At 57.2% G+C, this 22,915-nt stretch overlaps 9 protein-coding genes across 9 annotated transcripts; 3 read left to right on the top strand and 6 right to left on the bottom strand.

The window, feature by feature from the left end:
* Window positions 1-706: 706 nt before the first annotated feature.
* On the top strand, window positions 707-2,899 carry GLRG_01434 (FAD binding domain-containing protein; the record flags this gene model as incomplete). Its single annotated transcript, XM_008092119.1, has 4 exons — window positions 707-987; window positions 1,048-1,427; window positions 1,485-2,519; window positions 2,571-2,899. 4 exons carry the CDS (start codon window positions 707-709, stop codon window positions 2,897-2,899), a joined length of 2,025 nt encoding a protein of 674 aa, XP_008090310.1.
* Window positions 2,900-3,618: 719 nt separating this feature from the next.
* On the bottom strand, window positions 3,619-5,472 carry GLRG_01435 (F-box domain-containing protein; the record flags this gene model as incomplete). The annotated part of the gene is made up of 1 exon (XM_008092120.1): window positions 3,619-5,472. The coding sequence occupies one exon, from the start codon at window positions 5,470-5,472 to the stop codon at window positions 3,619-3,621; it is 1,854 nt and encodes a 617-aa protein (XP_008090311.1).
* A 790-nt stretch (window positions 5,473-6,262) lies between these two features.
* Window positions 6,263-8,041, bottom strand: GLRG_01436 (methylmalonate-semialdehyde dehydrogenase; the record flags this gene model as incomplete). The annotated part of the gene is made up of 2 exons (XM_008092121.1): window positions 6,263-7,317; window positions 7,372-8,041. 2 exons carry the CDS (start codon window positions 8,039-8,041, stop codon window positions 6,263-6,265), a joined length of 1,725 nt encoding a protein of 574 aa, XP_008090312.1.
* An 854-nt stretch (window positions 8,042-8,895) lies between these two features.
* GLRG_01437 (calreticulin family protein) lies at window positions 8,896-10,950 on the bottom strand (the record flags this gene model as incomplete). Its single annotated transcript, XM_008092122.1, has 4 exons — window positions 8,896-9,396; window positions 9,459-10,243; window positions 10,308-10,587; window positions 10,801-10,950. The coding sequence occupies 4 exons, from the start codon at window positions 10,948-10,950 to the stop codon at window positions 8,896-8,898; spliced, it is 1,716 nt and encodes a 571-aa protein (XP_008090313.1).
* Window positions 10,951-12,924: 1,974 nt separating this feature from the next.
* On the top strand, window positions 12,925-14,020 carry GLRG_01438 (methylthioribulose-1-phosphate dehydratase; the record flags this gene model as incomplete). The annotated part of the gene is made up of 3 exons (XM_008092123.1): window positions 12,925-13,076; window positions 13,250-13,765; window positions 13,927-14,020. 3 exons carry the CDS (start codon window positions 12,925-12,927, stop codon window positions 14,018-14,020), a joined length of 762 nt encoding a protein of 253 aa, XP_008090314.1.
* A 468-nt stretch (window positions 14,021-14,488) lies between these two features.
* GLRG_01439 (uncharacterized protein) lies at window positions 14,489-15,212 on the bottom strand (the record flags this gene model as incomplete). The annotated part of the gene is made up of 2 exons (XM_008092124.1): window positions 14,489-14,899; window positions 15,045-15,212. 2 exons carry the CDS (start codon window positions 15,210-15,212, stop codon window positions 14,489-14,491), a joined length of 579 nt encoding a protein of 192 aa, XP_008090315.1.
* Window positions 15,213-18,436: 3,224 nt separating this feature from the next.
* GLRG_01440 (uncharacterized protein) lies at window positions 18,437-19,731 on the bottom strand (the record flags this gene model as incomplete). Its single annotated transcript, XM_008092125.1, has 2 exons — window positions 18,437-19,343; window positions 19,418-19,731. The coding sequence occupies 2 exons, from the start codon at window positions 19,729-19,731 to the stop codon at window positions 18,437-18,439; spliced, it is 1,221 nt and encodes a 406-aa protein (XP_008090316.1).
* A 526-nt stretch (window positions 19,732-20,257) lies between these two features.
* Window positions 20,258-20,654, top strand: GLRG_01441 (39S ribosomal protein L53/MRP-L53; the record flags this gene model as incomplete). The annotated part of the gene is made up of 2 exons (XM_008092126.1): window positions 20,258-20,438; window positions 20,542-20,654. 2 exons carry the CDS (start codon window positions 20,258-20,260, stop codon window positions 20,652-20,654), a joined length of 294 nt encoding a protein of 97 aa, XP_008090317.1.
* Window positions 20,655-21,128: 474 nt separating this feature from the next.
* On the bottom strand, window positions 21,129-22,290 carry GLRG_01442 (inorganic pyrophosphatase; the record flags this gene model as incomplete). The annotated part of the gene is made up of 5 exons (XM_008092127.1): window positions 21,129-21,270; window positions 21,334-21,417; window positions 21,474-21,817; window positions 21,882-22,001; window positions 22,108-22,290. 5 exons carry the CDS (start codon window positions 22,288-22,290, stop codon window positions 21,129-21,131), a joined length of 873 nt encoding a protein of 290 aa, XP_008090318.1.
* Between the last annotated feature and the right edge of the window lie 625 nt (window positions 22,291-22,915).

The raw sequence follows: 22,915 nt of genomic DNA on the forward strand, positions 1-22,915 counted from the left end.
CACCACCGAGCTTTCGACCTGCAGTCGCAAAGCTCGTCAGTTCCTGGCCCCCCCCCCTCTTTTTCACCCCCCTCCCCTCTACTTGTGGCATTGATTGGCCTTTTTTTCCCCTTCTTCTTTTCACTCTTCTCTCTTCATCGCCAGTCCAATCCCTCCTTGTATCTGCTGCAGCCACGGCCTACCCTTCGTATTGGTACTGGTCGTTTCGCACCCACTGTTCTGGTCCTGATCCGCCCTGGTCTGGCTGCATACTCAGTGACCCTTACCTATTCCTCCCATTTTATTATATATCATTATATCTCGAGTACCACCATCAGATCCAACATCTTCCCCCCTCGTCGCGCATACAGCCTCGGACGGAAAGACACCACAATACACCACTTAAAACGGCTGGAGACGTGCCTCGCTTTCCGACCTCGCTTCGAGCCCCCCCCACGCCTACTTCAGCGCGTGCCTTTGTGCGCCAGTGTGGTGTAACTCGACCACGCACATTGCATACTTGACCCCAAGCGCGAAACTCTTCAACTCTGCCGTGCAAGCGCGGCCATTCCAATATCGTCCCGGTCATCACCGAAACTCTTCGCACCAGGCCGTCTGTAATAGCCAGCTAGCCAGTTACTTCTGCGCCGCTTGGCATAACCTTGCTGTCTACGAACCCGAACCCGCACTGTCTGTGAGCCTGTGATATCGACAAACGCCGTTGATGATGGCACCCGGTGTACTGAATTCGGACGGTTCAATGCAGGACCAGCACGGTCAAGTCGGCCAGACTGCCCCGGCCGGCAGCGCTGCTGGGCGTTTAAACGCCTTCGACGCCACATTAGACACTCTCACCCACCTACGTAGTCTGCCCGAGCCTCCTACGGAGGCCCAGGTGTGCGTCGTTGGTGCTGGTCCCGCCGGTCTCATGCTGGCTGCCAATCTCAGTCGATTTGGCATCAAGGTTGAGGTCATTGACGATAGGGCCGACCAGACGCCTGTTGGAAGGTAGGTAGAAGAAGTGCAGACCTCCCCTGCATGACAGTCGCAAGCTGACACCACACGTAGAGCAGATGGGCTGCAACCCAAGACTATCGAGACCTTCCGTCAGATGCGCCTGGCAGACCCTTTGCTGCTCCGAGGCGTTCGCGTATACGACATTTCCTTCTGGCGGAGTACCGCCGACGAGCCGCTCCACAGACTGGGCCGTGAGGTCCACTACCCTCCCGTCATCGATGTCCTAGATCCGTACATTCTGCTCGTGCACCAGGGCATGGTTGAAGGCATCTTCATTGACGACCTGAAGAAGCGCGGGGTTGAGGTGCGCAGGAATACGGCGTTCGAGTCCTACAGTGTCCCGGAAAACAAGGCCGGGCCTCTCCAGGTCAATTGTCGCACAAACGTCACCCAAGACCGACGGACGATCCTCACACAGTATCTGGTTGGATGTAAGTAACTTGAGCGAAACTAGCCTTTCTTGCCAACGGGGAACTGACATGGCGCAGGCGATGGTGCCCACTCCAAGGTGCGGAAGAGCATTCCAGATGCGCGGGCCATTGGCCTGTCGCAACCCGCAATCTGGGGCGTTCTCGACGGCGAGCTCATCACCGATTTCCCGGACATTTGGTCCAAGACACTAGTCTACTCTCAGGAGCACGGATCCATCCTCATCATCCCCAGAGAAAGGAACATGACACGCTTCTACATTGAACTCAAGGCAAACCCCAAGGCAGACAAGCGAGACCTTGGCCAGGAGTTTGTCATGGCTCGCGCGAAGAAGATCATGGCACCTTTCGAGGTTGACTGGAAGTACATCGAGTGGTTTGGTCGTTACCAGATTGGTCAGAGAGTGGCCAGCCGATTCGTCGACCCTCATTTGAGGGCCTTCCTTGCGGGTGACGCCAGCCATACACACTCCCCGAAGTCGGCTCAAGGCATGAACACCTCGATGCACGACTCGTGGAACCTTGCCTGGAAGCTGAACCTGTCCATTCGAGGGCTCGCGAAGCAAGCCCTGCTCGAGAGTTACGAGGAGGAGCGAAGAAAGATCGCCATCGATCTGGTCAACTTTGACTACGAGCACGCGAACCAGATTGCTGGCGGTGACGCAGTAGCTCTATCTGAGAACTTCAGGACGAACGTTCGTTTCATTTCTGGTATTGGTGCCGAGTACTCCGAGAGCCCGATAAACAGGGCCGCCCCTCAAGGCCTCATCATGGGAGATGCCAGGCCTGGTTGCCTGCTTCCTCCTGCCAAGGTCACTAGATACATCGACTCGAACCCCGTAGACATCCAGATCGACATTCCGATGCTCGGGCAATTCCGCATCTACCTCCTCATGTGGGACATCCAGGCGTCGAGCCCCTTCCTGGAGACCTTCTGCCAGTCCCTTGCCTCGGCCAACTCTTTTATCAGCAAGTTGTCTGCTTCCGCAAGCGCTTCCTATGCTGCGCAGCCTAGACTGCCGTGCCCGGAGGACATCTACTACCGGCCCGAAAGATACACCGCCGTCAGCCATCTCTTCACTTTTGCCTTGATCAGTAAGTACTCTCCGGTCGACACTGTGGTGTTGTCACTAACATGAGCGCCAGCTACGATGCCCAAAAGCGATGTGGAGATCTCGGACCTTCCGGCTCTGCTGCAGGACAGCCGTTGGACCTTCTACCTGGACGACATTCCAGAACAGGATACACGCGGCCAGCTTTGCACCAATAAGTGGCTTGGCAGCCTCGGACCCGGTGAGCTTGCCATAGTCAACGTACGTCCGGACGGCTACGTAGGCTCCGTCGGTCGATGGGACTCGAGCATGGACGACGCCGGTGAGGAGGCTGCCCGGTGGTTGGACGACTACTACAGCGGCTTCCTTCAGTTGCCTAACGGCTCATCACCTAGTCCTACTCCGACCCCCATGGCAGTCTAGTCGTGTCAACTCTTCAATCTCGAGCCCGCTCTCAGGAGCCACTCGTTCGGCGTTTCTGTAGCATACAAATCTCACATCACGCAACACGCGACACATAAACAGTAGCTTGACGATACCAAGCATTCAAGGAAACGCAGACATGAGATAATCGCTCTCTATCTCTCTATCTCTCTCAACTTATCTAGCAGGTGTTGGGGAGTGTGGCGGTGGTGTGTCTGTTATCACAGCATTTTCAGGAGCTAAAGGGGGGTGGATAATAAGCACAATCTGCTGCAAAGCAGGGGTTTGGTACTGCAATTTTGTCATTTATTCAGCATTCAGCTGAGTGGGAATGGTTTTACCACGTTGGGCAAATACATGTCAATAGATGGGATCTTAATTGCAGATCACAGCTGCTTTTCTTGGCCCTTATCCGCTAGCGCCACAAGCCAGCGCGGGCGCCTGAGGTCTTGGTCGTGAGGAAATGATACCATATTGGGGCCGTTCGTGCGAGTTGTCATCTTCCTCATACACCCACGTTGGCAACTGTTGCCCCCCCCCCCCCCCCTGGTCTGGCCTCTGCCGAAAGAACCGACTGGTATTACCGCAGCCTGCAGATGGCCAGAGGGACATCAAGGCGATGCCTGTCTCTGCCCTCTTTAGACGGCTGGAGTTCAGCGTCTGACGTGAAGCTTCGGAATCCTCTCTAGCTATCGGTCGATGCGCTCACGCCAGGCCCGTCAAAACCGAACCACGCAGACATCTCCCGCAGCGTCCTCCCCGATGACCCACCTCTCGTCGCCCGCCAGCGCAGCGCCCTTCATCAGCGTCTTCCACATGTCGTCCTCGAACTGCGCCTCGCCCCGCACCGCCGTCCCGGCGCCGGCGCCGGCCTCCCCTTCGCCCGGGGCGTCGTCTCTCCCGCGGCCGCCGTCGTCGATGCTGGCGCTGACGGTCGTCATCGCGAAGCACCGCCTCCCGCAGACCCTGACACCTGCTGCGGCGTCGACAGCCTCAGCGACGGTGAGGTAGGGGAACTCCTCGTGACGCCAGCAGGGGGCCCGCCCATGCCACGCCGTTTCTGCCGCGGCCTGGGGCCGTGACCGGGCGATGGGGCAAAAGGACCTCTCGGCGTCGCCGTCGGCGCCGCACTCGTGGACCCACCGCGGCCCGGTCCCAGTGAGCGGGATCCCGACGCTACGCACCGTGTGCCGCGCCGGCGGGTTCTCGGAGGCGTCCGGGCCCGAGGACCAGATGTGGTCTTCCTCCTGGACGAAGACGTGGCCGCGCAGCGCGTCCGTCCCATCCCCGTCGTGCGGAACGGCGTCAAGGGCGAGTCGCATCAGCCGCGGCGTGTGGAGCTGCCTCACGCCCCAGTGGTCCAGCTCACCGTTAGTGAGACGGAGGACGATTTCGGGGCCCGGGTCGGAAGGGGGCTTGTTCGAGCACGACGGGTCGAGGCTGGGTCGGTAGAGCGAGGGTCCGTTCAGCGACCACACGACGAGGCGCTCGAGAGGGGGGTCCTCACCCCAGGGGGAGCGGTTGGGCTGATGGGCGAAGACGGCGTAGTGCGTTGCGTTGTGGGTCGAGAAGATGCGGTCTGGAATGTGGATGGGGAGGCCGAGGTAGTGGATCTTCCATTCCGAGCGGAAGACCACCACGGGGGCCTGGTCACGAGCCGTGTCATTCCCGCCCTCGTCCGTCGCTGCCGGGTTTCCGCCTCCGTCCCGTTTTACTGGCGGCCTGTTGCTCGATGGGCCGAGAGGCGAAGAGACGGTGCGCACGTCGAACGCAGTGGCGAAGTGGCGATGAGCGACCTCGCCCTCGTTCAGCGGGTGGGAACCGTGCGCCTCTGCCCATTCAACAACGAGGAGTCCCTCGGCGAGGCGCACGCGACGAACGACTTTCTCGGCCCAGTCGAAGGGGACCGTCGACTCGTCGCCCGAGTTCAGGTCCAAGGCCTTCAAGACGGGGGGTTCCGAGGACGTCGAGGACGTGGGGGAGGCAGATGACGACTCGGGAGATGTGGCCCCGGAACATGGCCAGGAAGATGCGGCGGAACGAGCTGGAGAGGGAGAAGGGTACACCAGCACCCCGTCGGCGTATGTCCAGTTAGGGTCCGCGAGCGCGAGGTGCGCCAAGTGATCGTCGACAGCGAGCTGGCGGGCCCACGGCGCGAAGCGGCGGAGGGGTGCCGACGGCTTCAGGATCGGGATCGTCGTGAGGGAGTGAAACGCGGCCCTGGAGAGGTTGTAGTAGCGCCTAGCCACGCGCGCAAAGAGGGCGGGCCAATCCGGTTCTGCGCCGGCGCCGGCGCCGGCGGCTTCTGTTGGGGATCCCTCCCGCCGCGGCTGTCCGTGTCCTCGGGGCGGGGGCGGTCGTTCCTGCGCCTGCGAGGACGCCCGCGCCCTCAGCAGCCGGCACTCCAGCGATCGGGGGAAGAATACATGGAGGAGGGCCTGCGAGAGGTCGGGCCTGGTGAGGGCCGCGTGGGAGGCGCGGGAGACGAGGCGGCAGAGGACGATCTCGCGCGGGGTGAGGTGGCAGAGGACCTCGAGGAAGAGAGTGTCGGGGAGATCCGTCAATTGATACATTATTCTACAACTCGCCCCTGCGTCTCGGAAGCGCACAGCCTGACCCGGTGACTATTCCGTCTGGGTGCCGCCCTGATTGATGGGAGATGGCGGAACGGCGTCCGGATGGTAACCATTTAAACTCGGACGCCGGCAAAGTACCTACCCTCCCTCCCTTGGCAAGGGTCAGGAGGCTACAAGAGTACCGAGCCCGTGCCTCGTATACTAATTAGTTATTACGCTCGACGAACAGGGGCTTATAATCGCTAACGCAGTTCATCGCCCAGTGATGGATCTCGCTGACGCTGGAGTCGACGGGGGAGGGGAAGTTGCATTTGAGTTGAACGCAAGAATGTGGTGAAGGTTTGGAAACTGTCTGCAACCATTACTAAGACCCCTAGACAGACTCAACGCACACCCGAATCGAAGCCCCTGTCACCGTCTTCTTTCGGTTTCTGAAGGGGAAAAAAAAAGAAGAAAAAATTGCAAGTCTCTCATATCAAAAGTTGGCAACAACATATAGAAATATGCTTCGTTTGTCGGCTATCCCACCGAGTTTCTAGCAGCCTATGTATGCATTTTTTGTGTGCCTTGCTCATCCGGCCATGCCATTTTCGGTCCAGTGCGCACGCTCTTTTCAAAACAACCGGAAAACGACTAATTTCAGATACATGCCTTAAAGAAGAAAAAAGTCCATTCGGCGGGGTCCGTTTCTCTTGCCCCTCAAGAAGCCTAGGTCAAGCCCAGGTATTCTCTGCGATGCGTACCTGGGCACGTACCTACTGCCCCCTTTTCGCATTCACCTCCATGTTCATGAGTGAGTCGGCATGGCGACGTCAGCCTTTTGAGAAATGGCGTCGGCGCTCTGCCAGAGCGCGGTGACCGTCTTCTGCTGCGTGTAGAAGTTGATGCCGGGCCTTCCGTAGAAGGTGTTCGCGCCGCCGCCGGCGATGCTCTTCTTGTTACCGGTGAAGGAGAACATGGGCAGGGGCACGGGGATGGGCACGTTGATGCCGATCTGGCCGGCCTCGATGTTGCGACGGAAAGCCTCGGCGGTGGCGCCGGAGCGGGTGAAGATGGCCGTGCCGTTGCCGTACTCGTTCTTGTTGATGAGCTCGATGGCGTCGTCCAGCGTCTCGACGTTGAGGCAGACCAAGACCGGCCCGAAGATCTCCTCCGTGTAGCACTTCATGTGGGGCGTCACGTTGGTGATGATGGTGGGGGCGACCCAGTTGCCGTTGGGGTACTTGGCGGGCTTGTAACCGCGGCCGTCGAGGAGGATGGTGGCGCCCTCGTCCTCGGCGCTCTGGATCAGGCTCTCGATGCGCTGCTTGCTCTGGGGGGAGATGACGGGGCCGAGGTCGGCGCCCTCCTCGAAACCGCCGTCGACCTTGAGCTTCTTGGCCAGCTCGGCCAGCTCAGGGAGCCACTCCTTGGTCTCGCCGACGAGGACGAGGGTGCTGAGGGCCATGCAGCGCTGCCCGGCGGCGCCAAACGCGGCACCGACGACGCTGTTGAGGAAGTGGTTCTTGTTGCAGTCCGGGAGGACGGCAGCGTGGTTCTTGGCGCCCAGGTTGGCCTGCACGCGCTTGCCGTGTGCGGAGCCCTTGTTGAAGATGTACTCGCCGGCCTTGTTGCCGCCGACGAAGCTCACGGCCTTGATGACGGGGTCCTCGAGGATGAAGTCGACCGTCTTGTGGGCGCCGTGCACAATGTTGACCACGCCCTCGGGGAAACCGGCCTTCTGGGCGAGCTCGGCGAGGATCATGGCCGCACCGGGGTCCCTTTCGGAGGGCTTCAGGACGAGGGTGTTGCCGGTAACGGTCGCGATGGGGATGCACCAGAGGGGAATCATGGCGGGGAAGTCTAGACAGCGTTAGTCTTGTTGTCTCTTCCTTGGCCGGTTGGGGAATCACTCACTGAAGGGGCAGATGGCAGCCACAACGCCCAATGGCTCGCGGTAGCTCCTCGTCTCCATGTCCTTGGCAACTTCCAACACCTCGCCCTTCAGCAGCTCGGGCGCACCGCAGGCGGCCTCTGCGACCTGCAGACCACGGAGGACGTCACCCTTGGCGTCGGCAAACGTCTTGCCCTGCTCGAGAGTGATGCTCGCGGCCAGGCGGTCCCAGTTCTCGCGGATGAGGGCGACGAACTTGAACATGATCTGCTGGCGGGCCAGCACGCTCATGGCACGCCACTTGGGAAAGGCCTTCTCGGCCGAGTCGACGGCGGCCTGCAGCTCCTCGGTGGTCATCTGCGGCACGCGGGTGACGAGGTTGTTGGTGGCCGGGTCGTGCAGGTCGATGAAGTCGGTGGCGCTTGAGGTGACGAACTTGTTGTCGATGAAGTAGGGGGTATCCTCGGGCTTCGCGATCTTTTCGTGCGTGTTGGGGTACGACTCGGCCGTCGAGGCCAGAGCGGCGTTGAGGTGCCGCGCCGTGGCGTGTATCCTCCTCGCCGCAACGGCGGAGACGGGGGAGCTGGAGGACGTCATGGTCTTTGCTGAGGACAATAGTGAAGAGCGGGCGAGGGACACTCCAGATGTTCGGCCAGCACCGGCAGTAATGCTTCGAGAGATGGCTCGACGCATTGTGAAGGGAAGGGAGAAGAAGAAGAAGGGCAAAGAGCGGGGGGAGAGGTCAGGTGTATGAGAGTTTCTGATGAGAGCAATTGGGCAGCTAGAAACGGCGCTACAGACTATGCAGGTCAGTCCGTTCCGTCTCAGACCAATAACCAGCCACTTCAACCAAGAGAAGACACGACGACGGCGGCCGGGGGCGAGCGACAATGTAGTCCCTTATAAAGCCCCCCAGGGGAACTTGGCGAGCTGCCAGAGTGTGGGGAAAGGTTGGGGTGGGGTAAGAGATAACGCTGTTTACACAGTCACCGGGTCGGATCCCCCGCCGAATTCCCCAACCCTCTGGCACCGAGGTCGGCCTCTATGCCGTCCAATGCCGAAGGGATCCGTGCTGGAAGCAACAAGCAGTGTGGGCACTCTGCGCGCTAGGTAGCGTAAAAGGCGTAAACAGCGTCTCACCTTGGCGGTCTGTGGACCTCAACCCTTCAGAGCAACAGCTCGAGGCACCACAGTCGGCCGCGGAAACTAGCAGTATTTTGTTCTACGATCAATGGTAGAATAGTAGATGGCAGTATAATCACTTTGATACATAACCTCAGAATTATTTGGTCAAATCCCTTTTTTGCGGCAGCTACCTAGAATACACCTACGCCATGCTCTGTCCCTCGATGGCCGAAACAGACGTAATGAGGGAGTTAAACTGAAAAAAGCAGCATCCGGATCTCTCTGTGGTCCTAAATCACCCTGGTGCCATGCTGGCACGAGGCTTCTGGCTATTTGCCTTATTTTTTTTTGTTCCTTCCTTTCCCGCCAACAAGATCAGAGAAAGCCAGCTAATTCACATTTCCACTTCGAGACACTTCAATTTAAGACGAGCTGCGGGTGTTGCGCTTGGTGGCATCCTTCGCGACGTCAGCACCCGAGGCAACAGCCTTGGAAGCCTTGTCCTTGACATCCTTGGCCTTGTCCTTCGCGTCAGCGGCAGCCTTCTTGACAGCCGGAGGGGCACTGCCGGAGCTGGCAATGCCAACAATGATGGCAATGATGGTGACGAGAAGAGCACCGATGCCACCGGCAACCTCGGGAACGAACTTAATGGCCTCGATGGGGTCCTTCTGGGCAATGGTGATGAAGAGGTCGAGCTTCTCCTTGATGAAGTGAACAGGGTCGTCGAGGAACTTGAGGTCGTTAGGAGACTTGGGCTTCTCGGCGTCCTTGGGCTTGTCGGCGAGCTCGAGGAGCTGCTCGACAGGGTGCTTCTCCTTGAATGTCTCCTCGGCGAGCTTGGCGGCATCCTCAACGGAGTGGCCGATGTAGATGTTGTCGAAGAGGATGTCGTTCTGCATGGTCCAGATCTCGAAACCAATCTGTCGGTCTCTTCGTTAGCAAGAGAGGATATTCATCTGGATTATCAGGTCATAAAACTTACAGCGCCCATGGGCTCGAAGTTGGCGGGGGTCTTGTCCTCGTAGTAGTCGGGGTTCTTGATCTTGCGAGGAGCCCAGACGCCCTTGTAGGCAGGGTTGTCGATGTAAGGGGCAGTCCACTTGCCCTTGTAGTCGGGGTTCTTCTTCATGGGCTTCGTCCAGGGACCACAGCCAGAAGCCTCGGCGCACTTGGGGTTAGGGACAGTAGGGGCGACCCAGTCACCATCCTCCTCGTCATCCCAGTCCTCGGGCTTCTGGGCCTCAGGGTCGGGAATGGTAAGGGGCTCATCTTCAAGCCAATCCTCGGGCTTGGTGGCCTCCTCGTCAACGATCTCAAAGGGAGCGTCCTCGTCCCAGTCCTCGGGCTTCTTGGCCTCGGGGTCGGGGATACGGGCCTCGTCAACCCAATCCTCGGGCTTGGAGTCCTTGGGGTCGTCAATCTCCTTCTCGGGGTTGACAGAGGGGGAGAAGTCCTCAAGAAGGGAGCCAGTCTTAACCTGCTCGCCATTCTGCTGGATGATGAAGGTGTTGTTGGGGTGAACAATGAGGGTGTAGAGCTCGGTGGTCTTGACGATGCGAGCGGTAGGAGGAGAGGTGAGGTGCTTCTCCTCGTACTCGCCCGTCTTGGGGTTCTTGTGGTTGAAGATGAAGTGGACCTTGTTGGTGTGGCCGCACTTATCGGGACCAAACATGATCACGTAGGGCGTGGCGTTGGAGAACTCCTCCTGGTGAAGAGCCTTGTTCTCACGAAGGAGCTTGAGGTAAGCACCACCGCACTCGAGGCCGTCTGTAGGAAATGATTGTCAGCATTGGCGACGGCTAGCACGTTGGCGCTAGGTCTTGAAACGTACTCTGAAGCTTAACCTCATACTGAACAACAAGAGTCTGGCCCTTGTTGTCAATCTTCTTGGGGAACTTGGCCGAGATGGCGTGGTGGGCAGCAGGGTTCTTGATGACAAGACCCTTGTCGCCTTCCATGCCCTTGTAGACGGTGGGCTCCTCAACAGACCACTCGCCAACGTAGGCCCATTCCTCGTCGTCCTTCGAGTCTTTCTTGGCGTGAGAAGGTCTCCAGCGAGACTCCCAGTCGTCGGTGAACTGCTCAAGGAAGGGGGCCTTGAGAGAGGTAGGCTGTGTAGGAGGAAAACACAATTGTCAGATACTCGCATACTATTGCTGACAGAACAAGCAGATGCGGTGAAGCTCAAAGGATACTCCAGCCCCCATGCTGGTGTGCTCGAGGCCGTGCGCCAGGCGTGAGATCGCAGCACAGAAGCAGTGAGGGGATCATCCAGAGTAACAAAGAGAAACAAGCCGCCGAGGCGGAGAAGGGGAGAAGCTTACAGTGAAAGTAGGCAGCTGGGGTGCAATCGAGGTTGCGGAATCAGCGGCAGTAGAGCTCTTGTCGTCACTCAGGACTTTCTGAGCATCGTCGGCGTAGGCACCACCAGCAAGCAGAGCCGCGGCGGACAACGCAGCAGCGTTGAACTTCATGATGGACGAAGGGGTATTAGATTCTCGACTTCAAGGGGGTGGAAAGCAGCGTTAAAGCTATTGGGGGTTGAGAGTAGAGAGAGAGAGAGAGATGTTGCCAATTGAATGACAATGAAAGAGTTGCTCCCAGCGCGATAGATGGTGAGGACTAAGTTGTTTCGAGGAGGAATTTCCCAAGGAAAGGGAAAAGAGTTTCGGAAGAAGGAATGGGGCGAGGAAGACGCCGGATTTATCAGTCTGTGAGGCAGGTGCTTGTCGGCGGGTTGTGCTCAACGTGTCCTTTTTTTGTGGTAAAGGTATCCGTACTGGGAGCACCAGCCAGCCGTCAGCACCACCAAAGCACCCAGCAGCTAGGGGAGAGCTCACTATCGCCCTCTCCGGGTAAGGAAAGGTAAGCCATCTGGGCCAATCATCTTGTCATAAAATTGGGGTCTGGGCCCAAGGAAGCAGGAGCAGCAGGAGCAGCAGCAGTTGCCTCGCCAGGGGTTGTAGGGGTCGCACGGGGTCGCTGATGCCCGGCGCACCAATCCGAAAGCGCTGTGATACCTTTTTCAGTGGGCTCTGCTTGTTGAGTTGCGGACTGTGGCTAAGGAAAGTGCGGGGGCCCCTTGGCGGAAGGTAAGGGATCCGCCGGCTGTAACAGTGAGAGGGATTCATGGCGCTTCGACGAGCTTCCAAACCTCAGATGCTCATCCTGGTTTGCGGAACCGAGCTCTTCCCAGTTCAGCCTGCCGCTCTGCTCTGCTCGGGGTATTAAGTGGTGGAATACAAAGAATCCATTGATGCAAGTGCCTAGGCGCAGCGCCTCGCATCTTTTCTAAGCTCGGTCTAAACTACGCCGCACAATTCAACTATGCTTCCATACTGGATCAAGTACCTGTCATCTGCTTCTTAGTAAGCACATGGATTGGTCGATACTCGGAGGACTAGGTTGGTGGCTGATGCCGATATGTCTGGAGACTGGCTGCATTGTCGCTGCGTTATAGCCACCGCTCTTGCATGACAATCGACCCCCGGGAAGCTTTACTATAGCAGAGATGTCAAACAGATTCCCAGAGAGCGCAGATATGCCTCGGCTATGCCAGTGCCTGCAGGATAGCCATCGGCATCAGGCGATCTTGGCTGGGTTTCAGTGCCTCTCGAAGCATTTCTGCTTTGGGCAGGAGGATTCATGGATTTAATTTCAGACAACTCAGACTTCAATTGCACTTATTCATCAGTCCCATCCGTAATATCTCACCAGATCTTAACAGAGCCCTTTCGGCGTCCCCACTCGGGATAAATAGCAACACGGCGGGCGCTGTCGTTGAAAGAGGTTAGGTGTCCTTTTCCCGCATCACCTGCAGGACAACCCCCCATCTGCATCAATCCGGCCGGACTAGCAGCCGATTCTTCACCAGCGTGTCTCATCAGTTCTTAGCCGGTAACTTGTGTCGCTCTGGGTTTCCACTGTCGCATGCCTCTGCTGAAGGCACCGGTCGCACTTGACACCGCAAGTTGAGAGCTTCGATGGGTTTGACCAATGGGAACGAGTCTCTCCCTTTACATTAGCCAACCGTGCCGTACTGGGAAGAGAGCGCTCCGTGCCTTGCGTGCTTTACCATGTGGGGTAGACACAAGGTGCCACTGGCCCAATTCATCCGGCCGATTTCAGCCTCACATGTATGTATGTATGTGGCTCGGGCAGGAAAACTCTGGAGCCTCATTTTGAGTTGTTAATGACGCATTTGGCTCACTGAGACGAGTCAATTCGCCGTCTCGATATTGTTGCGGTTGTTTATGATCCGTGTTTTAGTCCAGTGAAAACTTATCTGTACAGCTTTTTATTTTTATTTTTAAGAATATTCCATCAAGCCAGCTTCGCCTCAGCAAGATCTCGAACTCATCGTCTCCTGAATAACCCCGTCTTCTTTTCTACTCTGCGAACAACCCCTTCCCCTCCGCCTTCAGACATCGTCTCGGAAACAGTTCATAATGGCGTCTGCGAGCAAGATTCAGAACCCCGACCAGCTCATCACCTCGGACGATCCAGAGCACCCAGCGAACCTCATCCCTTCCCTGTGCGCAAAGTTTTGGACCCTCGGCTGGGTCACGGGCACTGGCGGTGGCTGCTCCATCCGAGATGAGTAAGTGAAGCCACAGCCTGCGTTGTTCTCTCATCTTTGTTCGAGCAGATATGCCTCGCAATCTCACTTGCTCGGCTCCCATCTCGTATAAAAGAGACTATAAGCACCACCAACCACCCAGTCGCCCCTGCACAAGAAGCACCAGACCATGGCTCCCACTTACGCACTCCCAGCGACCTCGTCTACCTCGCCCCCTCGGGCGTCCAGAAGGAGCTCATGAAGCCCCAGGATATCTACGTCCTCTCCCTCGCCGCTCAGGAGTCATCCCTCAAGAACCGCGTCTACCTGCGCTCCCCGCCGTCCTACAGGCCCTCTCAGTGCACCCCGCTCTTCCTTGCCGCCTTCACCCGCCGCGGCGCCGGCTGCTGCATCCACACGCACTCCCACTGGGCCGTCCTCGTCACCCTGATTCTCGAGTCCCGCGGTGCCGGCAACGACAAACTTTTCGAGATCAACAACATCGAACAGATCAAGGGCTTCGGCAGGGGCTTCCAGAAGCAGGGCAGCCTCGGCTACCACGACACCCTGCGCATCCCCGTCATCGAGAACACGGCCCACGAAGAGGACCTGACTGAGTTCCTCGAGGAGGCCATGGACAAGTATCCTGACACCTACGCCGTCCTGGTACGGAGGCACGGCGTCTACGTCTGGGGCGACAACGTCCACAAGGCCAAGACGCAATGCGAGAGGTGAGCTTCATTTTGGTTGAGACGACGTCTCTGTTCGAGAGCGACAGATCCCCCGATCCTTGTCTGCCCAAGAGCATCCCTTCCCATCCCTTGTACCTGATCCCCCGCACACCCGCTGTATTGAAAAGGTGCCGAGAAATGCTGACGATCGTCTTGTGTAGCCTGGATTATCTATTCCAATTGGCCGTTGAGATGAAACAGCTGGGCATCCCCTGGATCAGCGACGTTCCAGTCGTTAAGCCCACTCGAACCTAGTCAGCACTGATTATTAGGTGGGATGCAATCGGGTAGTACGGATCTTGTGACCTCAGTATGCGATCGACGCGCCAAGGGTCGAGTTCTAGCGCATTTTACGGTTGAATGAAGACTGCTCTGGTCAAGGTCCTTCATAAACTGTTGTCTCATAAATCCGCCGCTTCAACGTGTCGATAGGGATTTAGCAAGACTTGGTTGATCCAAGCAGCGATGTCAAGGCCAAGATGAACTACAATAGGGAAACTGACCCCGAGGCGCAACTGAATGAGCGAAATGCTGTAATAATTGAGGACAGACGTTGGTGTCCGCTAGTACATAAACACATATCCATGCAATTGCCTATTCATTATTGACCGCATGTACAGCAAACATGCCTCCCCTCCAATTGGTATAAATCCTTCACCCATTCACTCAACATATGCCCTCATTCCCCTTTATACTCATCATTAAATGCCAAAGAAAGGATATTTAAAGAAGGAGAGCGCCGATAATACCGACAACTCCGAACGAGGCAGAGCCAATGAGGGCAGGGGCAGCGTTGGGAGCAGCGTTGGGAGAAGAGCTTCCGCTGGCGGCAGCCTCGGTACCGGAGGCACCGGTGGCGCTGGCCGTGCGGGAAGCAGAGCCAGTGGCGGCAGCAACGGAGCCGGTGGCAGAGGCAGCAGAGCCGCCGGAGCCCGAGCCCGAGCCTGAGCCCGAGCCGGAGCCCGAGCCGCCGGTGGCGGCAGGGGTGCCGCCGCTGCTGAAGAAGTACTCGCTGATGCACTTCTGGGAGCAGTCGGCGTACTTCTGAGTCTGCTCGGGGGAACCGTCACCCTGGGGGCATGCAGCGACACAAGCGGTGGTCTGGTTGACCTGGCTCTCGTTGGGGTTGGGGACCTAGAGGTAAAGTGTTAGTCATTGATTGCTTCTTCCCCGCCCTTCCGCGCGTCCTGCGCCTCTCGACCTGAGGGGATTACGGGGGAAACAATCGCAGGCCTATATCGGGAAACCCATGTGTGGAAGGGGGCGCGGGCTATCGTACCGAAATGCACTTGGACTGGCAGCCGACGTCGGTGGCAGGGCAGGACTTGAGGCAGTCGGCGATGGCAGCCTGCTCGGAAGAGGCAGCGGAGGCAGCGGTGCTGGTGGTCGACTGGGCAGAGGCCAGGATGGCGAGAGCGCCGGTGACGATGATGGAGGTGAAACGCATCTTGAGGTGTTGGTGGGTTTATTGATATTACACGGGTGTATTAAGATGGGTGTAAGTTGTTAATAGTCGAACACAGACAGCGAGAGCAGGCGTTTTGAAACAGGCGTTGAGCAACGAATGGACAGCAGAGGCTAAAGAGGAAGAGGGGAGGGAAGGGAGGTAGAGAGATGAGTGGACGGACTGGAGGTGGGTTTAATAGTATGTGGTGACCCGGAGCGACAGACCATCTCCGTCTCCAACGTCGACCTTTTCCTGCTTGTGGGTTGACAAGCCAAGGCACGCCAACACCCCCCGGTGCCGTGCTATGACTAGTCTTCGGAGTGGCCCCTTTCCCCTCCTCCCACCCCTCCCCCTTTAGCGGCTACTACGTACGAAGTATTTCGTAGGTGTGCATCCCGTCGACACAGTTCTCTTTCCTGTCCGTGGGCCGGGGAACACACTTGTCTGCATGCAAGGGCGGTGGGTATACATGTGGGTCCAATGGGGACCTGGAAAGTTCCCTTCACGCGGTGGGAAAGCGCCAGAAGCGGGCCCAGATGCGAACACAGTACGGATACGGATACCTAACGCCCCCCTTTTCCGATAGTTCAGTTCGATTCAGGTCTGGTGAGAGAGAGCATTTGTTTACTCTCTCCTCTGACTTTTCACTCGACTACGACTAGCCAGTGACCCCGCCTCAACGTCGTGTTGATGTGGGCGAGAGGACCCAAGGGCCAAACACAAGCGAGGAAAGGAAGGGATCAAAGCAAATTTAGAGGGAGGCGGTGATCGAATCGGATCGCGCCATATCTGGGGAAAGCTAGGTTGGTACCTGCGCCTTGGACAGCTACCTAGTATACGGAGTACAGAAGTAGGTACCTGCAAGGCAGGAGGAGACACAGAGCAGACAGGCAGGTTCTCTCCGCTTCGCTTCCTCCTTCCCTGGGACTAGGGTAGAAGGAGGGAAGGGAGAGCGAGAGCAAGAGCGAAAGACACTCGTGCTTCCCGGGCACAGTTCCCTACGACTTGTGCTGCCAGCCAGAGTGGGCCTAGACCAGGTGTTGAACTCAATTTAAGATTGCACTTGTTTTTTTCTTTTTCTTTCTTGCTATCTTTTGATTTGCTGCAGCAGCCAATTACCATCTGTCTCGTCCCCTAGTCCCGTCCCCATCGGGAGAAGATGCCGGGTCCCTATTATTACATCAGTGTGGAGGGCCGTTGGTCGGGTGGTCTGTTCGTATTTGTACGTAGTATTCTGCTGCTCTGCATCTTTTTGTCGAGTCCTCAATCGATCCTTGCCGGAATTGCCATGGGCTCCATTCACCACCGCATTGTCACCATTTGTACATAGCGCACAGTATTTTTTATTTGGTCTTTTCGCCGCAGCATTGATGCCCCATTTCGCTTCTGCCCGATAACAGTACACTACGGCGGCGATCCCGTCGTCTCAGCTCGCTCGACGAGGGTTTGCACTACAGTCATCTGTAAAAAGTCTGGGCTCACTGGCATACCTACTTACTGTAGGGTGAGCCTATCTATACTTTTTACACGTGACTGTACCGCAGGGACGTAAGGAGCAGAGACTTCGGACAATGTTGGGCTGACAGCCAAGCAGCTAAAAACAACAGCAGAAAGACAACAGACGGCAACCACCCCCGTGACACGCAAGGAGCGCGTCTTCTCGGGCAATGCTTGGCTTCCCGGTAAATGTCACCGTATCATTGGCCGAGGCACATGTCCCCTGTCTCAGGGGCCGAACGAACCACCGCCATCGACCAGTGGACAAAGCACTGGGGCGCCACGCCCCATGCCCCCGTGCAGGTCTTCCCTCAGAGCACGAAATAAAAAGGAACGTGAAAGAAGTCTCATCATCTTCTTTTCCACCATCTACCAGCTTCTACCGTTGGGCTTCTACGATCAGTCTCTGCCTTGGATGAGTCTTCTGGGAACAATACGGATAGTCCACCAGGAATACCTCACCTGCTGACCTAGATTCGTTTCGAACTGCATTTAATGACGGCACCTCACAGGAAAGTCTCTCCACACACCCTAGTAGTAATTCTCGTCCAACTTGACATGGACTACGGATACTCTATTCCAAACAGCAGACCATCGCCGTGTTCTCAACCTCCAGTGACCGCTTACACGTCTCATGAGGGCAGCACCCTCCCCAATTGCCACCGCCAGTTGCGGTGAGCATGACTCCAATGAATCCAAGAATAAATATTGCCTCATGTGCCCTCACACGAGCTGCACTTGTGCATGAATACGAGATATCCATCCACCGGCACCATTTCCGCGATCTGCATTCTATGAATAATTGTGCCACCAGCGTGTCCCCCCCAAAAAGCACCGTGCTGTAGGGCCAGCCGATGGCCTTGTGCTACGTGTCCCCCCTCCAAGCCCGACCAGAAGGAAGCGCCATCAAACCTCTCGTGGCGACCCACCACCTCGACTCCGTCCGTTTAGCCGCAACCGAAAGTCGGAGGAATTTCGAACGAATAAGAAATCTCCAGGCCCTTCCATTGTCCGGGTTCGTGTCAACCGTCTCCGAAAGTTGTCTCGTCCGGGCCCCTTTGGACGCTGCCACAACGGCGACGCGCAGGGCTACGATTTCTGCCAATGATAATTATCAAAAACGAAATCTCATGGCTGCCGTGTTTTCTCCCTGTCGTGCAAGACCCAAAGGCCGGAAATTTCACCACGTCATGCCGCCCCCCCCCCCCCCCCCCCTCTTCCACCGTCCGTGCTAGGCCTTCGCCTTGGTTTCTCCTTGGTCGCCAAATTCGAAATTCATGCGGACCTGGGCGGCCAGGCGAGGAAAACTCGCAGGCCCGGCGCCATGTCATTGGCCGTTTCCACCCGGCCGGCTATTTAGGTGCTGACGCTTGGGACAGACAACAAGCCGCCTGTAGGGAGTCGGTTGGGCCGAACGGAGAGAGCTGAAGTAAAACTTCTAGATGCGCCGTCGACGACCGCTGAATTTCGAACCACGGCGGTCTAGCCTCCATATTCCGGAGGGCACCATACTAGAAGGACAAAGAAACTGTTCGTCTCGACTTTCTGAAGGCTTGCAACGGTCTGTGACAGATATGGTACGGGTTATCAGTCGCACAACGACTACAATCACCCAGCAGAAAACACTAACTCGGCGATCTGATGGTTGTTCGTATGATGATTCTTCTTCTTTCACCGAGACCGTTCAGGCTGACGCTTGAATGGCCCCGTTGTGCTTAGTTGCTAGCTTACAGCTCGTCTCGCTGCCTGACTTCCTCTTCCGTCCCTAGCTTCGGCTCGTCGCCGGGCACCTGTTCAACAAGAGTTTCATCCTCTACCGGATTTCCCTCGTTCGTCGTTGTCTTTGTCTCTTCGCCGATCTCTGCCGGCATCTCCTCCACAATTCTACCCACCTTTTCAATCAGCGAGTCGGGATCTCCACCAGCCGCTGATCGTTGCGGCTCCCTCCCGACCTGCACGGTAGGCAACGAATCATCCGGCAAGCCCTCGACATCATTCTTCCCCTCGTTAACCACCACCGCTTCCGACGGTGCCCCAGACCCGGCATACTTGACAACTGCCCCGCCGCCGCCGACTGTGACATTGTAGATCAGTCGCAACGGCAGCCATACTAGCCACCACATGGGTCCATATAACAACCTCCGGAACAGCAGCCATGCGCCCGTCACCATGAGCATGTAGAGAGACGTCTGTAGATACCAAGTGTCGCTCTTCTGAGAGCGGAGTAGCGTTCCCAGCAAATCCTTTGAGCTCGCGAGCATGGTGTCGAGGGAACTGTAAGAGTCGTTGAGCTGCGCCAGCGCCGCCGACGATTCTGTCAGGGTCTGGTGGGCGAACTCGCTGCGGGCTAACTCCGCCGCGATGAGGTCGTGCGTGCGCCGCAGCGCACTTGTGACATTGCTGCTCGCGCCAACCGTTTGCTGGTCGTCTTCGGTCAGAGAGCTTGTGTTCTTGCTGGTCTGATGGACCTGTCGGTGGCGGATCACGTCTGGCTTTTGCACGCCCAGGGACGGGGAGGATACTTCGGAGACGGGTTGCGAGTAGGACTGAAGGAGGAGTTCGCGCTCGAGGCGCTGCGCCTCCAAGAGGTTGCGCTTCGCTGTGAGTTGCGCCTTGCGAAATGTGACTCGTGAACTGCACTTGCATGTCAGTAATCGTATGCTTCTCACCCACCATGGGCTGCTCTGTAAATGTCGATGAGCCCATACCTCTTGAGTTCCTGCCCCAGCCTCTCCACGCCATCCTTCAGGCGGGTCTTGGTATGCTCCGCCTCGCTCCCCGGCCTCCCGTCCCGAAGGTCCTCGACCTCCTCCCTCAGGAGCTCTAAGTCATCCTCCTCTTCCCTGAGGATCTGGCTGATCTCTGAGCTCAGGTCCGCGCTGACGCTATTTTCCTCGTCTGTACCGAGGAGCACCGAGCCCGGCTGGAACTTGAGGTTGTGGAGCCTGTCGATGAGCTCCTTGAGCTGGGCCGTGGTCTCTTGCAGGGCCGTCAGGCGCTCCTGCAGACCTTCGAAGGACATATTCTGCGAGGTCGTTCCGCAGATTCACTGGAAATGCTATTTGTCGATGGGGAGCGCCAACCCTCACTTTTGCAGCAAAATAAGAGGAAACGAAAGGCTGCTTAGGAAGTGGTGCGCATCAAGGTGTGCGGCAGGGAGCAAGATTATTCGTCAAGCTGGCCTTTCTCGGTGACGAAATGATGTGGGATTCGAGTGTCGAACCCCGTTTGGCCGATATGCAACAAAAAAACGCCACACCTGTCCGCCGGGATCAGCGAAGCCACATACGCACCCGCGCGGTCCAAGCTCCCGTCCTCCCGATCCACGCAACACGAGCCACACGACCCAAATTTTTGGCGACAGCTTCGTTGGAACCACCCTCTGAAGAGGCCGCCTCACTACAATCACCAGACAGATCTCCCGCCTCGATGACAAAGCGTTTCGGCAAGGAAACCCCAAAACCAACCACGAGTTCCCGAATTGGCCTGCAAGCCCTTCCCGCCCTTCCCCCCTTCGGAGGTCTCGCAGCCGCAAAAAAATCGCCAAGATGATTACGAAGTTCATGACCGAGATCACTACCAAGTTTAACCCCTTCTCGCGCCAGTCCAAGTCGGCGCGGCTGTTTCTCGCCTTCATCCCGCCCACGGCACGCTCGTCCGGCATGTCGATTAAGACGGTCCTGTTGCCGCGGACGTCGACGGAGCCCCCGTCGCTGCTTGTCAAGTTCAGTACGTTGTGAACACCGTTCAGGCCCTTTGCGGCTCTACTTTTCACATTCCGCAAAGAGGAAGAGGTTGGGATCATTGCTAACATTTTGTTTCTTCCGCGCAGAGGACGGCAAGGAAATGAGTATCGACTGCGAGAAGATGGGTATCAAGAGCATCATTGAGGAGGTTGACAGACACTCCCGCGTTCTGCAGAAGCAGGCCGACTTGACCGACTAGATAAAGGGACAGAGCGACAGATGGAGGAGAGATGTCCTTGTATTATTATGGCATTGCATGTATCGGTACCGGCGTTTATATGGAATGGGAACGATAAACCCAAGGAAATCTCGATTGGCTATCATTGGCGGCTCCTAATATGTTGCATGTGCGAGGGCATATTAGAAGAACGATGCTGATGCAATCTGGTCGATATACAAGGCAACGTAGACGCACTGTTCCAAGATGCCTACGTGTAAATCCACCAAATCACGACTCACGCAAGACGATCATCTCAATGCTGCACATGTGTTTTAGGGTACTTTTTTTTTTTAACTTTTTGGTATTTCTAGTTAACACCCTTCGGCCATTGAGCTTCGGCTTCGTGTTCGATAATAGCATTTACCAACAAAGCGTCATCGAGGCATCCAAGCCCTATCTGGCCTGAGCATCCGCCGTCACTACCATTTTCACCGGCACAAGAGAGGAATTTCCTTATGCGGAGGCACCGCTGATGAAAAACCACTTGTCAATAGAAGCGTCAATCTTCTCGGCGGGGAGCTCCTGGTTAGGAGGCAGAGGAGGGAGCTGGTCAGAGCTGAGACGGGCAGGAGACTGGCTGACGGTAGTGTTGGCGCTGTATTGGAGCTGGTTAGCAAACAGCCGGAATGAGTTGCCAAGGGATGGCGTGATAACTTACGTGGAGACGCTGCCGGCCTGGGTCTTGCCGGTGATGAGTCTCTCCCAAGCCTCGGCGCACTCGCGGACGACGTCCATGGCGTAGCTGCGGCAATTGTTAGCTATTTAGTCATGTCGCATCTTGCGCGGGTGAGAACCAACCTCTTGTTCTTGCACTCGCCGGTGAAGGCGAACTGGTTCTCGGGCTTTCCGTCGGGAATCTTGTAGATGCGGAACCACTCGTTGGTGGCACGTAGGAGACCGGGCAGGTGGCGCTCGACGTCCTCAACGTCGTTGAGCTTGGGAGCCAGGGGGTCGTTCACGTCGATAACGATGACTTTCCAGTCGGTCTCCTCCTCATCGAGCAGGGCCATGACACCGAGGACCTTGACCTGCTTGACCTGGCCGGTGTAGCCGACAAGCTCACCGATCTCGCAGACATCGAGAGGGTCGTTGTCGCCCTTGGCCTTGGTCTCGGGGTGAATGGCGTTGGGGTCCTCCCAGGTCTGGGGCGAGAGGTCAGCTATGGTGTTTCCAAGCATGGGGGTATCAATGAGCGGTCAAGCGTACCTGGGGGAAGGCACCGTAGTTCCAGAGGTAACCCTTGTGGGGGAAGCAGTTGCGGACGTAGCGAAGCTTGCCCTTCTTGATGTCCTGCTTGATGGGGTTGAGGAGCTCCTCCTTGGAGATCTGTCATTGGAGTGTCGGTCAGTACCAATTGTTCAGTTCGCGACCACTAGTGCAGCAGAATACTGCACCAGGGCGAGGCATTGGGAGCGGGGAGGATGATGTTTACCTCGAGCTTGGCGTTGGTCCAGCGGGGGATCTCAACAACCATGTTCAAGATGGTCTGCTCCTGGTTGGCGTAGAGCGGAATGTCGTGGAAGGGGGAAACGGGGATACCATCCTTCTCGATGTAGACACGGTGCTCCAAGGTGTTGGGAGCACCAACCTTGCGGAGGGTGTAAGGGGAAGCCATTGCGGGCGGTGCGTGATGGAAACTTGGGTCAGAGTCCTTTGAGATGGTAGAGAAGTGACGGGCAATCTGAGCGGTGCGTTGGGAGGGAATTTTGGATTTAAAGGCCGGGGCGGCAGCAGTTTGTGACAGGCGAGGAGGGGTGCCGTTGGCGGATGATGCAAGGAGGGATGGAGGGGGAGGGGTAGGCGACCCGGGTGTTAGCTTGGTGTGTGCCGCCAGGGTTGCTGATTGATTGGCCCGGGACGGGGCCTGCATCGGGGGTCGACGAGTGAGAGTGGAAACGGTACTGGGTCGGGGAGAATGCACGCGAAAACTGAGTGCGCGGCGGGCGGTGGAAGGGAATTGCAGTACTGACACGGGGGCAGCAGCTCGACTAACAGTTGTCTTGGGGGGGGGCTGCAGCTTAATCCCTCGTAGGAGCGGCATGTGTGTGCGTGTACAAAGCGACCTGGCGCTGGGCCGGAGGGGGATCGAGCAGCACAAGAGAGAAGAAGGGAAGGAAAGGACTTGATTATGGGGAGAGGCGTTGAGTTTAAGGTTAAAGCGCACGATAGGGGAACTGTATAGCAGGAGACTACAGTGTCAAGCAGTCTTTGCCTTGCATCCGAGGTTCGTTCGGTTCAAT

This window comes from Colletotrichum graminicola, assembly GCF_000149035.1.
Source record: "Colletotrichum graminicola M1.001 genomic scaffold supercont1.4, whole genome shotgun sequence".
Classification (NCBI taxonomy): Eukaryota; Fungi; Ascomycota; class Sordariomycetes; order Glomerellales; family Glomerellaceae; genus Colletotrichum; species Colletotrichum graminicola.